This window comes from Carcharhinus amblyrhynchos, chromosome 6 (genome assembly GCF_965287045.1).
Source record: "Carcharhinus amblyrhynchos chromosome 6, sCarAmb.v2.hapA, whole genome shotgun sequence".
Lineage (NCBI taxonomy): Eukaryota > Metazoa > Chordata > Chondrichthyes > Carcharhiniformes > Carcharhinidae > Carcharhinus > Carcharhinus amblyrhynchos.
In genome coordinates this window covers 24,373,738-24,390,483 of record NC_137329.1, presented here as the reverse complement: position 1 = coordinate 24,390,483, position 16,746 = coordinate 24,373,738, and the positions used below count along the sequence as shown (strand labels likewise).

General features: G+C 44.1%; 1 protein-coding gene across 1 annotated transcript; it reads right to left on the bottom strand.

Annotated features, from left to right (window-relative positions):
- Positions 1-2,244: 2,244 nt before the first annotated feature.
- rep15 (RAB15 effector protein) lies at positions 2,245-16,296 on the bottom strand. The gene is made up of 2 exons (XM_080191563.1): positions 16,141-16,296; positions 2,245-4,523 (listed from the first exon to the last, which is right to left on the bottom strand). Exon 2 carries the CDS (start codon positions 4,479-4,481, stop codon positions 3,765-3,767), a length of 717 nt encoding a protein of 238 aa, XP_080047689.1. The 5' UTR covers positions 4,482-4,523; positions 16,141-16,296; the 3' UTR covers positions 2,245-3,764.
- Between the last annotated feature and the right edge of the window lie 450 nt (positions 16,297-16,746).

Sequence of the window (16,746 nt, the reverse complement as noted above, 5' to 3'; positions counted from 1 at the left end):
TACCTGATGGTCAAAACAAGGTTTAGAAGTGGTATACTTTCAAAAAATAGCTATGGGATAGTTCAGGCAAGGATTATTTGCTTATTTTACACCATTCAGTAATCGAGAGGCTAAAGGTATTTAGGAGCCAATTAAAAGTAAAAGGTAAAGTTGCCATAATCCCAGAGACTGCTCTCTGCCATTGAGGGAAACAGCTAACTGGTAGTGATTTAACCTGCGGATAACCACACCTCAGGCTAAGGGCAAGGTTGAGAAGATGAGGCCTTCATGAATAACCTGGGCCTGTACGGGAATTGAGCGCACAGTGTTGGCGTCGTTCTGCATCACTAACCAGCTGTCCAGCCAACTGAGCTAGTTAACTCCCCCCAAGTTGAACACTCCCAAACTCCCTTGCTAACAGAGAATCCTGGTGTAACACATGTAATCATAGGAATAAAGACAGAAAATGCTGGATAATACCTCAGCAGGTCAGACCGTATCCAGGGAGAGATGGAAATAAGGCTAATGGCCATTCATCACAACACATAATGTGTTGCCCCGTGACAACTAACGTTCTAGTCAGTTAACCAGACAAAGCATGTTATTCTCTTGAGGACTTTCTCCTTGGAGTAGGGGAAGGTCAAGGGAGGTTTGGGAAAGTGTCCAAAATTATGAAGAGTTTTGATAGTGTTTCCAGTGGCAGAAGCTTCCTCATCAACTCTCTTTCAGACCACAACAACTCACTGTGTTAAATAAAATATTCATGTAGCCTTTGGTTCTTCTGCCATTCATCCTAAATCTGTGTCCTCTGCAGACAATTCCTCCCAATTTATGCTATCAAAATCTTCCATGATTTTGAGCACTTCTATTAACTTTAATCTTTTCTGCACCCCAGTCATACCTGAATAGGTGAGAACAAAAGTTCTTTTGTGTTTTGCTATGAACAAAAAAAATGGGATTCTGCGGGGAGGCCTGAGTTGTTGAGATAGCATCAGTGTGACTGGCTGAATGGTTTTCCATGTGTGCTGGAATTTCTGTAATGTGTTTGACATTATAATGAAACACGACTTTATTTAGTTTACTAATCCTTTAATGTCTGGTTCAGATCATGCACTAAATGAAATACAACAGATTCAAAGCAAAGTATTTGTTAAAACAGCTTTAAAATAGAGTTATAGAGCCATAGAATCCCTACAGTGCAGAAGGAGGCCATTTGGCCCATCAAGTCTGCCCAAGAGCATCTTACCCTGTCCTATCCCTGTAACCTCACACATTTAACAGGGCCAATCCACCTATCCTGCACACTATTGAATTTAAGATGCCACAGTTACTTCCAGAGGTCAATTTTCACCTTTATACTGTAGATTATAATCTGTTGTAGTGAATGAGATACAAAGTACACTGAGCCTCAATATGTATTAGTTTCACATAGAGTCATAGAGGTTTACAGAACGGAAACAGACCCTTTAGCCAAACTTATCCATGCTGCCCTAAGCTAATCCCAATTGCCCGCATTTGGCCCATACCCGCCCCCCCAATACTCATTTTATCCATCCATGTAACTATCTAAATGCTTTTTGAAAGATAAAATTATATCCTCCTCTACTACTATCTCTGGCAGCTTGTTGCATACACTCACCACCCCCTATGTGAAAAAATTGCCCCTCTGGACATTTTTGTATCTCTCCACTCTCCCCTTAAACCTATTCTCCCTAGTTTTGGACTCTCCTACCTTTGGGAAAAAGTATTGACTATCTAATTGATCTGTGCCCCTCATTATTTTATAGACCTCTATAAGATCACCCCTCAGCCTCCTACACTCCAGAGAAAAAAGTCCCAGTCTACCCAGCCTTTCCTGAAAACCCAAATCATCAAGTCTCGATAGCATCCTAGTAAATCTTTTCTGCATTCTTTCTAGTTTAATAATATCCTTTCTATAATTGGGTGACCAGAATTGTACAGAGTATTCCAAGTGTGGCCTTACCAATGTCTTGTACAACTTCAACAAGACGTCTCAACTCCTGTATTCAATGTTCTGACCAATGAAACCAAGCATGCCGAATGCCTTCTTCACCACTCTGTCCACCTGTGACTCCACTTTCAAGGAGTTATGAACATGTACCCCTAGATCTCTTTGTTCTATAACTCTAACCCGATCATTAACTGAATAAGTCCTGCTCTTGTTCAGTCTACCAAAATATAAAGAAATATAAGGGAAAATATAAAGAAGGTCTTTCAACCCAACTGTTGAGTCACAATGTGAGACTTTACAGCCTCGCTTGTCCCGAAACTGTAAAGTCCCTCCCGAGGTCAATCGGCCTTCCCATTGTCTGCCCCTTGCCCACTCTGATTCCCATGGTAGGCGGAGTGGTAAAATTCTGGCCATACAGTCATACCGCGCAGAAAAGGCTCTTCATCCCATCGAGTCTGCAACAACAGTAACTACCATTAAAATCGTGACCACTAATCCCATTTTTTAGTACTTCTCCCATATCCTTGAACGTTATAATGTTTCAAGTCTCATCCAAATACTTTACAAGGTTTCCGGCATCCACTCCCTTCCCAGGCAGTGCATTCCAAATTCCCAACACACACTGAGTGAAAAAGAGGTCTTCTCAAATCCCCTCTCGAGCTCCTGCCCCTTACCCTAAAATCTCGTGATTGACCCCTCATCCAAGGCGAACAATGCCCCCTACTTACCCTATCAATATCCCTTATAATCTTAGACACATCTGCCCTCCCAATTGGTTGACATTTGCTGTCATTTAAAAAAATTGTTTCATGGGACGTGGGCATGACTGGGCCAGCATTTATTGCCCATTTTTAATTGCCCTTGAACAGAATGGTTTGCTAGGCTATTACGAAGGGCAGTTAAGAGTCAATCACTTGCAGCCAGACCAGGGTAGGATGGCAGATTTCCTTCCTATCATCATCATGCTCTTCAAATTTCACCATCTGCCATGGTGGGATTCGAACCCAAGTTCCCAAAACATTACACTTGATCTCTGGATTATCAATACCACTACCTCATTTGATCAGAGAATCATAGAATTCCTACACTGCAGAAGGAAGGCATTTGGCCCACCCAGTTTGCACCAACCACAATCCCACCCAGGTCCTATTCCTATAACCTTATGTATTTACCCTGCTAATCCCTCTGTCATTAAGGGGCAATTTAGCATGACCAATCAACTTAAACCGCACATCTTTGGATGATTTACCATAGTTATGACCTCTGGAAACAAATCACATTATCAATGTAAGCTCTCCTTAGAGCAGAGATGACTAAGAGGAGATACAATAAAGTTGTATAAAATCCTGGTTTAGATGGGATAAGTAAAGAGAAACTGTTTCCAGTGGTTGATATGTCAATAGCTGGAGGATATCATTTTGAGGTGACTGGCAAAGCAATCAGCGGCAATATGAGGAAAACTCTTTTTATGCAATAAGGATTTGGAATGTGTGGTTAATTGGAATTGCTCTTTGAAAGAGGCAGCATAGAATCAATGGGCTGAGTGGCCTCCCTCTTCTCCATATTATTCTAGAATTTGACAACTTCTAATCATAATGAGACTGAAGAAAAATGGCTGCTCCTGTTGATAGAAGTTAATCAGAAGCGAATTTCACTCATAGATCGAAAGCGGTTTCTTGAAGCAATGAAGTATCATGTTGAAAAGAAATGTTCAGTTTCTTTAAGTGATGAGGATAAGGTTTTCCTGGTCGCAAAGTTGAACTCAAAATTTCTAAGTAACTGCGTTGTATTCAGAGCACTGTTCTGCCGCAGTTTATTGAGTAAACTTGACACAGAGTGGCTGTAAGTTCTCTGGCACTCCTTCTTTCTGAAGGATCAGTTCTAACATTCTTCCCGGTGTGACAAAGGCTTTGGCCTTCTCAATACAATCCAGCAGGAAAGCATTGTCAACCGCATGGCCATATCCCAAGTGCGCGTGGAAGTCATTGCTCAGCACTCCGCAGATGGACTTAGGGTCCTCCTTGCGCCCAAAGAAAAGAAACAGCCCATAACAATCTTTTCCAATGGATGAGCAGAAGTCGCTTATTTTCTCGGGGTGGGTTTTGTTGATTGACTCTTGCCTCGCCAGCTTTATGGACTCGGTGGGCTGAAACTCCTTCTCCATCAACTGTTTCTCTTTGATCTCCATGTGAATGACCTGCACTGCGATCTGCACCTTGGGGTTTTTGGAAGACGCATCCTGCACTGCCCAAACCCAATCTGCCCCCAGCAGGATGGCTTGTTCTTCAGTCATCTTTGTGCAACTGATTGATTCAGTCAGCTTACACTGAATGCTTCGGTCGATGTAGGTCATCAGGAAAATATCTGTCAGTGTTGAATTATTTACCTTCAGTTTGGATTCGGGATCCTTAAATTCAATGTATTCTTTAGCTCTTTGGGAAGCAAAGATGACGCACTGGTTGAATTGTTGAATAAAATTATTATATTTTTCCACCATTTTCAGGAGATCCTTTATCTTGTTAGCTGTCATATTTGGTTCTGACTTAATTTTCTTCCGCTAAATTTTAGTTTCCTGGGGAAAAAACAAAGCCACATTTACTGATAAACATAGGAGCATATCTGGTGTTAACTAATAATTTAGCAATGAGGAGAAACTTGGTTTGCTCTCACTGGAACAATGGAGGCGCGACCTGATAGAAGTCTATAAGATTATGAGGGGCGTGGACAGAGTGGATAGTCAGAAGCTTTTTCCCAGGGTGGAAGAGTCAATTTCTATGGGGCATAGGTTTAAGGTGCGAGGAGTAAGGTTTAAAGGAGATGTACAAGGCCAAGTTTTTTTACACAGAGGGTGGTGGGTGCCTGGAACTTGCTGCCGGGGGAGGTAGTGGAAGCAGATACGATAGTGACTTTTAAGGGGCATCTTGGATAGGATGGGGATAGAGGGATATGGTCCCCAGAAGGGTTGGGGCTTTTATTTCAGTCACACAGCATGGTCAGTGCAGGCTTGGAGGGCCAAAGGGCCTGTTCCTGAGCTGTAATTTTCTTTGTTTTTTGTTCTAATTTGTCTTTTGATTTTAAGAGAATCAGATGGAGGTCAATTGCAACAAAACAGATAGGGGTCCCATCCATCACCTTAAGCATATACTCCTTCCACCACTGGTGCATAGAGTCAGATGAGTGTACCATCAACAAGACACATTGCAGCAACTTAAATGAATGGCAGGGCAACCTCGAAGGGCTAAATGGTCTACTCCTGCTTCCAGTTTCTATGTTTCCAACTTGGTAAGGATCCTTGGACAACAATTCCTGAATCCATAACCACGTAGAATGACAAGGGCAGCGGATGCATGAGAAAAGCATCACCTCTTAAGTTCCTTTCCAAGTCACATGTCATCCTTACTAGGAAATAGTTTGTTGTCTATTCACCATTGCTGGTCACAAATCCTGGAACTTCCCTGCCTTTCAGCACTGTGGCTGTTCCTGCACTACATGACTGCAGCCATTCAGGAAGGCAACTCACCACCAACTTCTGAAGGGGTGGCTAGAAAGAGACAAAAATGCTGGCATTGTCAGCGATTCCCAACACTGAGATTGGTCATCAACCAGAACCAATTTGTGCAATGAGTCAGAGCCATGAGAGAGCCAAAGGGTGTGTGAACAGATGCAAAGCTGGAGAATCTTATACAAAAGGGTGTGGAGAGATTAGCAGGTAAGGATGAGGTAATTACATTTAATGGTCTAGGGCAGGAAAAGAAAGAAAGACTTGTATTTATACAGCACCTTTCATGACCACATGACAGCCTAGGAATCTTTAGAGCACTTGTTATGTTGCAAATCTGAAACACCGCAAGATTCCACAAAGTGATGAGATAATATGTTTTGGTGATTTTGGTTGAGGGATAAATATTGGCCCTGGACACCAGGGATAATATCCCTGTTTTTCTTTTACAATATATTTTACATCCTCCTGAGAGAAGGTGCCGCAGTTTAACAACCCAAGAGAAAGTCACCAGTGTTGGCATTGCAACACTCCCTCAGTACTGCAGCATCAGCCATGATCACATTCTTGAATTTCTGGGATGGAACTTGGAGCACGCAACCTATCAGGCTTAGATGGAAATTTACCGGCATTCCAGCGCTGATTCCGGGGTGGCCTTGGCTCGGAGATCGGCATTCTCCCTTGGCCTTGGGCGGGATTGTGCGAACCTTGGGCAGACATGCCGATAAAATTCCGCCCTCAGAGGCAAAAGTGCTACTCATTGAGCCACAGCAAATACACAAAATGCCAAAGGCCAGATTTACCTACTTTATTTTTGTGACAGCCTTCCATCTAAGACGATGATTAGTGCTATGGCGGTCAACTCTGTGTTAAGCATTGCCTGTTGTGGTTCAGGAGGCCCTCTCTAGCTTGGCAGTCTCTGCCAGCTTTACTGCAGAGGGAGGCAGTGGGCCAAGAAGGTGGATGATTCGCTGACCTCTATTTTCTCAGGACCCTTCTCTTGGCCGGTTGAACTTTTCATTTCGGTTCACCTCTTCCAATGCCCTTGCAAACGTCAGCCTTCAGAGGTCACAGCCATCAGTCTCCAGGTTGTCAGTCAATGTCCACCATCTTCATATCTTGTTTGCAGGTGTTCCCGAACAGAGGTGTTGCTAGCCAAGAAATCATGACGCAGTGGCCAGTTCACTAGAGAGGAGGTCTTTAGGTATGTAGCCATCATCCAGCTGATATACATTGTCAAGACAGCTCACATGTCATTGACTTGGAAATGAGTGTATCCTGATGGAATTAACACACTCCCAAATCTCTGAATTGGTAACCCTCTGTTGCCAAAATGCCGAGGATACATCTAAGATTGTGAAGGTGGAACTTGTTCAGGCTTTTCGCCTGCCTAACATACGTATCCAGATCTCACTGCTGTTGAGGAGTGTGCTGAGGACACAAGTTTGGTAGACTCTCAGTTTGGTGTTCTCAGTCAAGTTGCTGTTGTTTCACAATTCCTTAGTCAGATAGGTGATAACTGTTGCATTTTTTTGTCTGTTAATTTCAGCATCAAGTGATCAACTGCTGCCGATTGTAGAGTTTAGAATTGTGAAGCTATTGGCAACCTGCAGCTTTACATTGTCGAAGCTGATAGATGATGGTATGGCAACATCCTGGACCTTGATTTTTGTCTTCCTGATGTTGATGATCCAAACCAGACCCTTTACAAATTTGAGAGAGTCTACCCATTTGTTCCTGAAGGTGTTCCTCAGTATAGAATGCTAGTGCAGCATTGTCAGCATAGAGCAACTTTTGATGAGGACTTAGAATCATAAGATCACAGAATCTCTGTAGCACAGGAGGCCGCTATTTGGTCCATTAAGGGTGCACTGATGACAATCCCACTCAAGTCCTATCCCCATAACCCCATGTATTCACCTTACTAATTTTCCCTGACACTAAGGAGTAATTTAGCATGGCCAATCAACTTAACCAACACATCTTTGGAATGTGGGAGGGAACCGGAGTACTCTTTGTCTTGGACGTCAGGTGAGCAAGGCGAAACAGCTTTCCATCAGTTTTACTATATAAGTAGGACCCTCTCTCGATGACCTGAATACATATGACCACAACAAAGTTGTGCATAGGTGCTGAAACACAATCCTTTTTGACCGCACTGCAGATCTCAAAGGGTTTCAATGTCATAGCTGACCTTACTCCTCATGTTGTCATGGAATGAGGTAGTCACATTGAGCAGGCAGCCAATTTTCTCCAGCAGCTTAAATAGACAGTTTCAGCTCTGATGGCCAAATGCCTTGGTGAAATTGATAAAGGTAATGCTTTGTTCATGGCAATTCTTTTGCAGCTGCCGGACTGAGAAGATCATGTCACTTGCTGGTCTTCTGGTTCTGAAACCACACTGGGATTCAGGATAAATGTATTCGGTCGATAGCTGCAGTCTGACAAGGGCAACATGGGAAATTACTTTTCCCATGATGCTGAACTGTTGTGGCAGTCACTCCTGGGGTTCCAATCTTTGCATCATGAATGTCCTGAGACTTTGCCCCTGACCTCCAGCGGAGAAATGCAGGTGCCGGTTTCCCTTGCTTGCTGGGTTCAGTCCGTGTAGTATTGCCAACTGGAGCTTTGCTCATGATAAGCGAGTCAAAAGTTTTGTCAAGCTCCTCAACTGTGGGTTTAATATCCAGCTCTGACAGGCAAGCATTTTATTCTGTGCAGAGCATCCTCAGTGAATGTTCTCCCAAGAGAACAACTGGAAAGTAGTATTCCACCCACCGCTCCAGCTGCTTATCGCAGTCAGTGATGATCTACCTTGCCTTTATTTTCAACAGAGCCATGCTTCTGCACTCTGTTCAACCGAGCTGAGGGAGAGTTGGTTTTTATCTGGGTGGGCAGTATGGCTGTGTAGATGAGGCCAATGTTTCTGTTTTGAAACAATGGGGTGGCACTAACCTGTGCTAGCTGTGGTTAGCACAGCTATCTCACAGTGCCAGGGACCCAGGTCCCATTCCTGGTTTGGGTCACTGTCTGTGTGGAGTTTTCACATTCTCTCTGTGTCTGTGTGAGTCTCCCCCAGGTGCTCCAGTCTCTTCTCAGACTCCAAAGATGTGTGGGTTAGGTAGGTGGATTGGCTGGCCATGCTAAATTGCAGGGGAACTACCTTGGGTAGATGCATGGGCTTTTGGGGATAGAGCCAGATGGGATTGTGGTTGATGCAGACTCAATGGGCCAAATGGCCTCCTTCTGCACTGCAGGGATTCGATGATTTTATGATTCTCTATGAATGAAAAAACTTCCAAAGGTTGCATCCTAATTCTGATGCACACAGAAAATGATATGCCTCACAGTCAGTGCTGAGATAGCTGTGTGTTTTAAGGATGTTTTTTCGAAGAGTCATGATGATCAGATCCAACTGGTGTAAATGCTCTGATTTGGGATGGTTTCAGGGCACCTTGTGGTATGATTTGTTCTGAAGAACCGCTCCTCAGCACGATTGAACAAGCACTCTCTGACAGTGCAGAACAAAGGCTGTGTGGAAGACAAGGACACTGACTGCAAAGGAAATGTTAGTTACACAAAGCTCCTGGCAGCAGCAAAGCTCAACAGTCTCTGTCAGTTCTCATTTATCTTTCCCAGGTCATGACATCTGAGTCAAGAGGGCCATGACTCTTGCATGAAATAACTCAATGATCCACTACAGAGGTGACCGACCAGTTCAATGAAGAGCTTAACACTGCTATCAGCACAGTTCTGTGTTTGGGTGGCACAGTGACACAGTGGTTAGCACTGCTGCCTCACAGCACCAGGGACTCAGGTTCAATTCCCGGCTTGCGTTACTCTTCTGTGTGGAGTCTGCACATTCTCCCATGCCTGCGTGGCTTTCCTCCGGGTTCTCTGGTTCCCACCCACAGTCCAAAAGACGTGCTGGTTAGGTGCATTGGCCATGCTAAATTCTCCCTTAGTGTACCCAAACAGGTGCTAGAGTGTGGCGACGAGGGGATTTTTGCAGTAACATCATTGCAGTGTTAACGTAAGCCCACTTGTGACACTAAATAAATAAATAACTTCTTAAGTTAGAACATTTTCATCAATGGGAGTATTTCAGGAGCATAGATACTCAGAAGGTTAACAAGCCTGTTTGAGTTGAGAGATGGATGGAGGGAATACATTCTGAATCATTTGAGAGAGTTCTATCACCAAGAGTAGCGAGTCTTTTACAGTGAAGCTTATAACTTGCTCACGTGCTTTCTCTGAACTCTTTCTCTGCCAGATGATTGCAGTATTTTTTCCTTCAGTGTTCGACTTTTAGTGAGCCTGATCTTTTGTGACAATGCTATGACAATGATTAGTCGATCAAGTTCCCTTCAATCACAGCTATCTTTCACACATTAGAAATCAACTGGAAGGCATCAGGCAATCATGGTCCTGACCATCCAGCTTGCCAAAGGGTTGGCATCTTCTTTTTATTTGTCTTGATTTGATTTGATTTATTATTGTCACATTATTAGTACACAGTGAAGAGTATTGTTTCTTGTATGCCGTACAGACAAAGCATAACGTACATAGAGAAAGAAAGGAGAGAAGGAGAGAGTGCAGAATGTAGTGTTACAGTCATAGCTAGGGTGTAGAGAAAGGTCAGCTTAAGGTAGATCCATTCAAATGTCTGATGGCAGCAAAAAAGAAGCTGTTCTTGACTTGGTTGGTACATGATTTCAGACTTTTTCATCTTTTTCCTGATGGAAGAAGGTGGAAGAGAGAATGTCCAGGCTGCATGGGGCTCTTAATTATGCTGGCTGCTTTGCCGAGACAGGGGGAAGTGTAGACAGAGTCAATGGATGAGAGGCTGGTTTGCGTGATGGATTGGGCTATATGATGGAAAAAGGTGGAAGAGAGAATGTCTGGGGTGCATGGGGTCCTTAATTATGCTGGTTGCTTGTTTGCTTTCTGCGATGCATTCCATCCACTCGTTGAGTGAAGACTCTGAGCTTCAAACACCTAATGAAACAAATGGTGCTATTGGACTTGAGCTGGTTGGTGGCTGGCCAGTGGGACATGCCGTTCCTCCAAAAGCCAGAGACAACCTGTAGCAACCATTCTCTATGCTAATAGGGTTAGGTTTCTCACTCAAAACTGCTGTTTCCCAGCAATAAGATGGAGTTCTCTCTCCAGGGCAGAAGCCAAGCTAAAATTTATCATGATTCTGGGCTGCCCAAACAGTGATGATTCTGGGCTGCCCAAACAGGTTCCCCTTTCCACCTTCCTGGGTGAGTCCAAAGGAATGTAAAGCACAACATTTGTCACTGGCTGGGTTACAGAGTTGGAAAGATGATATATTTGGATATCATTCTGCCTTTGGGCTCCACTTCAGATGTTTTGTCAGTGTTTACTCCCTTTGCTTTCAATTCTCCTGAGGTATCCATAGGACTATTCACCCAGGTCCATGTGACTTATTGCTCAAAACCAGGGTGTGTCCACATGATAGTGGAACTGAACACTGCATGTCTGATGGTAAAGTCTCCTCCAGGTAGCTCTGCAATTTTAGCCTGAGGCCATGAGGGACCCAGTGTACATTTGTCACCATGCGGGGTTACAACTGAGGAATTGTCGATGGAGGTGCAATGTTTATATTCCTGTTAGCCAGTGGTGTAGGTGGAAACTGGGAAGCACGCTAGCAATCAGTAGCAGGAAACATGCTAACTTTTCTCACCCACATTCAAGGAACATTATTTGTTGGACACACTTCACCTATTTACAATCAGCATAACCACTGGCTTCCAGCGACTGAATAAGTCAAGCTTCAGCTTTTGGGGAGAGTGATAAGGAATATAATTGGGCCCATTGCAATATGGTGACCAGTCACTGGTCAATATACTCAATCATTTCAGTGGGCGTTCTGGATAAACCATAGATCAATGGCATTAATATCGAGAAACTAGAGTTATACTTTCCCCTCAGTATACTAAGCGTAATATGTTGCAAATAAAGGATTCAAGTAAAATAGTAGAGAACATGCCTTGGAATATTATTTAAATTATGAGATGGCAGTGTATGAGATATGGCTTTTATATTACATTTATTATGCAACACTATAAAGGGACATAGGAACAGGAGGAGGGCATTTAATTTCTCAAACTTATGTTGCACCATGGGATGAGATCATGGCTGATCTATATCCTTAATCCATTACATTACAGTCTATTAATTACATTATGTTACATGATATGTGATATTATACTATTAGGTTATATTACCAACTGCACTTCAAAGGTTTTAAATGGCATGAAATGTCTTGATGAGTTGATGTGAGTTATTGTAGAATCAAATATGATCAATCCATATGTAATGCCAACATAAAATAATCAAATGGTAAGAGAAAAAGAAAGACATGCATTTTATGTATTTTTTTTACTTCAGTCTACAAACTACCTTAAAGAGATAGGCCTGCATAAATATAAGTCTGCATTAGCAGTGACATAATACATTGTTCACTTGTTATTTGTAAACATGAGAAACACAAGATGTTTCACCACAAAATCATTAAAATGTGTACATATGCCTTCAGCAATGGTGAATCACCCAACCGTCCTTGATCAATGCCACCGAAGCTCAGTTATCTATCTGATCATAGAAACCCTACAGTGCAGCTATTTAGCCCATCGGGTCTGCACTGACTACAGTCCCACCTAGGTCTTATCCCCGTAACCCCACATATTTAACCCGCTAATCCCTCCAACCTATGCATCCTTGCACACTAAGGAGCAATTTAGCATGGCCAATGCACCTAACCTACACATCTTTGAACTGTGGGAGGAGACCAGAGCATTTAGAGGAAACCCATGCAGACACAGGGAGAATGTGCAATCTCCACACAGATAGTTACCCAAGTTGAGAATCAAACCAGGTCCCTGGAGCTGTGAGGCAGCAGTGCTAACCACCGTGCTGCCTCTAACACCTAGGCAGCATTTTTACGGAACATTGCACAGATGATGTTAAAATGCATTGGTTTCCTGTTCTTATAGCAATTTGTTTGAATTCTGTCACCTTATATTGTAATCTCTTCATGGCCCACAACTGTAAACACCTCTAGCTTTACATTGTCTCCCAAATTTTGCAGTTCCTGGATCACCCTTGCTCATCTTTGATCTTTGTTCATCTTTATATGCTCTGTCTGAGGCCAGAACTCTCCATTCACCTGACGAAGAGGGAAACCTCGAAAGCTAGTGAGTTTACTATCAAATAAATCGGTTGGACTTAAACCTGGTGTTGTCAGACTTTTTACCATCTTTGATCCCACATTAAATGTCCATGACTTCATTACCTGAATGTTGGTCTCTGCAAATCCTTCTCTAACTCCGTCCACCTATTAACTCAGAACAACCTTCTTGAAATCCCATCTCCCAGTCATTTCTCCCCACCCTTAGTCCGTGTCTCAATGTCCATTTGTTTGATTGATATTCCCCAACCATGATTCCGTAACCAATTCAGTCATTTTCCATGTAAACAGTACAATGTAAAACCGTGCTGTTGAATCCAAGTGATTATTTTAGGGAACAATTTTAACCTAACCTTCCTGTCAGGAGACTGAGCTGATCAGAAACAAAGCTTTTCTTTTAACCCAAGCTGATTTCACTCCCTGTTGAAGTTGATGTGTTTGAAAGTCACTGGCGGCGATTCTCCCAAATAAACTCTAAGTGTCAAATTTACGTAAAAATTGGAGTATATATCATTGCTTTTTTTTGAAGTAAGAGTTTGAAAATGAATCTCCCACACTCTGCTCTGTGCACTGCTGAGTGCACTAGTGTGAATCACACTGTAAAGCTGTGGGTGGGGCCTATTCTTGCTGGAGAGGCTGGCAGCACAGTGCTGAGCAGGCTACTGTGCATGCACTGATCTGTCAGCACCAAGATCGGCACATACGCAGAGGCCCTAGTCTGCTGGCCTCCTGATCACTGGCCTGCACAGCAAACCCTGCATTGCCGGCCATACAGTCTCCCCACGGACTAATCGCTGGCCCTCTCAAACATGCCTGGGCCGGCCTTGGCCAACACCCCCCCTACCCAGTCCCGATCTCCCATTCCCCCCTGCAACCACTACCTCTCCTCCCCCTCCGGCAGATCCAGGTCCCCCTCCAATCCCACAGTCCTGACTCCTTCCCCCGAGCAGGCTGCCCATCTCCCACTCTCTGATGGCCAGCCCCAATCACTGGCCTCCCTCCCTCTGTCACACAGCCAAAAGTGGTAGCGGTAGCCCCTTGCCCCACTGATTTCCCTGGAAGCCCCGCCCACATCAGGCCCTGTCCCCAATTAGCCCCGCACTCTTTGGGCAGTGCCAAAGTGTCCCTTGGGCATTGGCACTTTGCCCCTCTTGCAGTGCCAGGGGGCCCCGGTTGGCACTGTCAAAGTGGCAATGCCCAGGGAGCAATCCCCAGCACCTAACCCTATGGGGGGGCCTCGATTGCCCCCTTCACTCCAGCACCCTCAGGCCACCAGTTCCCCTCAAGTGGGGCACCATACTAAACCCCACTGGAGTGAACCACTCCTGGCTGGTGGAGGAAATGCTAACGGGCCCGGAAAATTCCATCCTGAGCCTGCCAATTATATTGAAATGAGAGTTTAATTATTTTAATTAGCCCTGTGTCAATTCTGGGCGCAGAGCTGACGGCGCTGGAAATCCAACTGCCAGAGACGTGAGGAGGCCATGACACCCAGCGTGAAGCCCACAAAATGGCCTCCACTAGATTCTCCTAGCTCACTGCGCTGACTGGGAGAATTGCCACACACCCCACCCCCCCCCCACAATTGCATTTTCTAACTTGCTGTTTAGGTTAGATTTTCCACCTCAATTTCTGAATCCACATCAATCAAGTGTCAAAACTCTCAAGCACTGAGTTCAACCGTAGCAGGTTCCGTGGGCATCACACTTGCCTCTAAATAAAAAGATCGTGAGTTTAAGTCCCACTCCAGAGACCTAAACACAAGACCTACACTAACACCACAGCACATTACGAAGGGAAGTGCTTCACGGTCAGAGATGCCATCTGTCAGATGAGATGTTAAACCCCAGGCCTCATCCCTCCTCTCCAGTGGATACAAAAGGTACAGTGACACCATCTTGAACACTAGAGGAATTCCTCGCACCTCCCCCCCACCCCGCCCCCAATATGCTGACCACTATTCAGTCCTAACAATGTTTATGCGACTGTTTTCATACTGGTGTTTGTGGGAGCTTGCTGCGCGCAGCTTTGGCTGCTGGGTTTCCTACATTACATCAATGTCCACACCTCAAAAAAAGTACTTAACTGGTTAGAAAGCATTTTTGGATGTCGTGAAAAATGCAAGTTCTTTCTTCCCACTGCCTCAGAAAAAGAGCCAGAATAATCAAAGACCACAAGCACCCTGCTCTTACTCGCTTCCACCTTCTTTCGTCGGGAAACAGATGCAAAAGTCTGAGGTCACTCACGTACCAACCGTCTCAAGAATAGCTTCTTCCCTGCTGCCATAAAACTTTTGAAGGACGTACCTCGCGTTAAGCTGATCTTTCTGTACAACCTAGCTATGACTGTAACACTACATTCTCCTTTCCTTTCCTATGTACGGTATGCTTTGTCTGCACAGCATGCAAGAAACAGTACTTTTCACTGTATACTAATACATAAGGAACATAATAAGGAACATAAGAAATAGGAGCAGGAGTAGGCCATCTAGCCCTTCGAGCCTGCCCCGCCATTCAATAAGATCATGGCTGATCTGTCGTGGCTCAGTTCCACTTTCCCGCCCTCTCCCCATAACCCTTAATTAATCCCCTTGCCTATCAAAAACCTATCAACCCGCATCTTAAATATATTTAGCGAGGCAGCCTCCACCACCTCAATGGGCAGAGAATTCCAGAGATTCACCACCCTTTGAGTGAAGAAGTTCTTCCTCAACTCCGTTCTAAACCACCCCCCCCTTTATCTTGAGGCTGTGCCCTCTAGTCCTACTGTCCTTTCTGAGCGGGAACAGCCTCTCCACCTCTATCCTATCCATCCCATTCATCATCTTATATGTCTCAATGAGATCTCCCCTCATTCTTCTAAACTCTAACGAGTACAAGCCTAGTTTATTCAGCCTCTGATCATAGTTCAAACCCCTCAACTCCGGTATCAGCCTAGTAAACCTCCTCTGCGCTCCCTCCAAGGCCAAAATATCCTTGTGTAAGTGCAGCGACCAAAACTGCACACAGTACTCGAGCTGCGGCCTCACCAGTGCCCTGTACAGTTGCAGCAAGACCTCCCTACTTTTATATTCAATCCCCCTCGCTATGAAGGCCAGCATCCCATTAGCCTTCCTGACCATCTGCTGCGCCTGCAGGCTGGGTTTTTGCGACTCACGCACAAGGACCCTGAGGTCCCTCTGCACCGTCGCATGCTGCAGTTTTTCGCCACGTAAGTAATAGTCCTTCCTACCATTATTCCTACCAAAGTGGACAACTTCACACTTGCTAATAAATCAAATTTAAAAACTGTAGAGTTATACTGTTTCGTGTTGCAAATTACAAAAATTACACTTGAAGAGTAAACACTAACCTAATCAAACAAGATGATCCTTTTGTAATTGTTAACTATTTTAATCTCCTGTGGCTCATGTAAAGGTTGAGAGATAGACTTGCATCTCATAGTTATATTATTCAAAAGCATGTTTGCACTTACCAAGTTAGCAAGGTGTTTCAAAGCAGTCAACTGGAGCTTTTCATGCGCTGATGTAGTCTGCAGTTTAATCGCTGTGTTAACGACTCCAATGTTTTACATGGATCCAGTTCCTCAGCTTTTAAACAAATAACACCAAGATTTCAAAGGCTGACTGAAGTGTGAGCCACCCCCAGGTACAAGAATCACACTTTGCCTTGCAAATGCAAATGTTTTCAGCAATACTTTGTTGAATGTCAGCTGATTATTGCTTTGGAAACTTACTAACGAGTGACTTATCGCAAATTAGGATGCAAAGTAATCCCATAATGAATTTGTTGCATCACCTCTCAGTTAACCCAACTTAAAATTGAGAGGGGCAAGTTGAAAAACATTGAAAATGTGAAATAGAAATTGAAAATGCTGTAAGATCTCTGCTTTCTCCAATTCTCACCTCCTGAACATCCCTAAGATCAGTCATCCCACCATCAACTGCCCTGCCTTCAGCTGCCTAGGTACTATGCTCTCTAATTCCCTCCTAAAACATTTCTCCTTCTCTTTTCCACTTTAAGACACTCTTCAGAATCTTTCTCTTTGACCAAGATTTTGGCCAGCTGTCTTAATATCTCC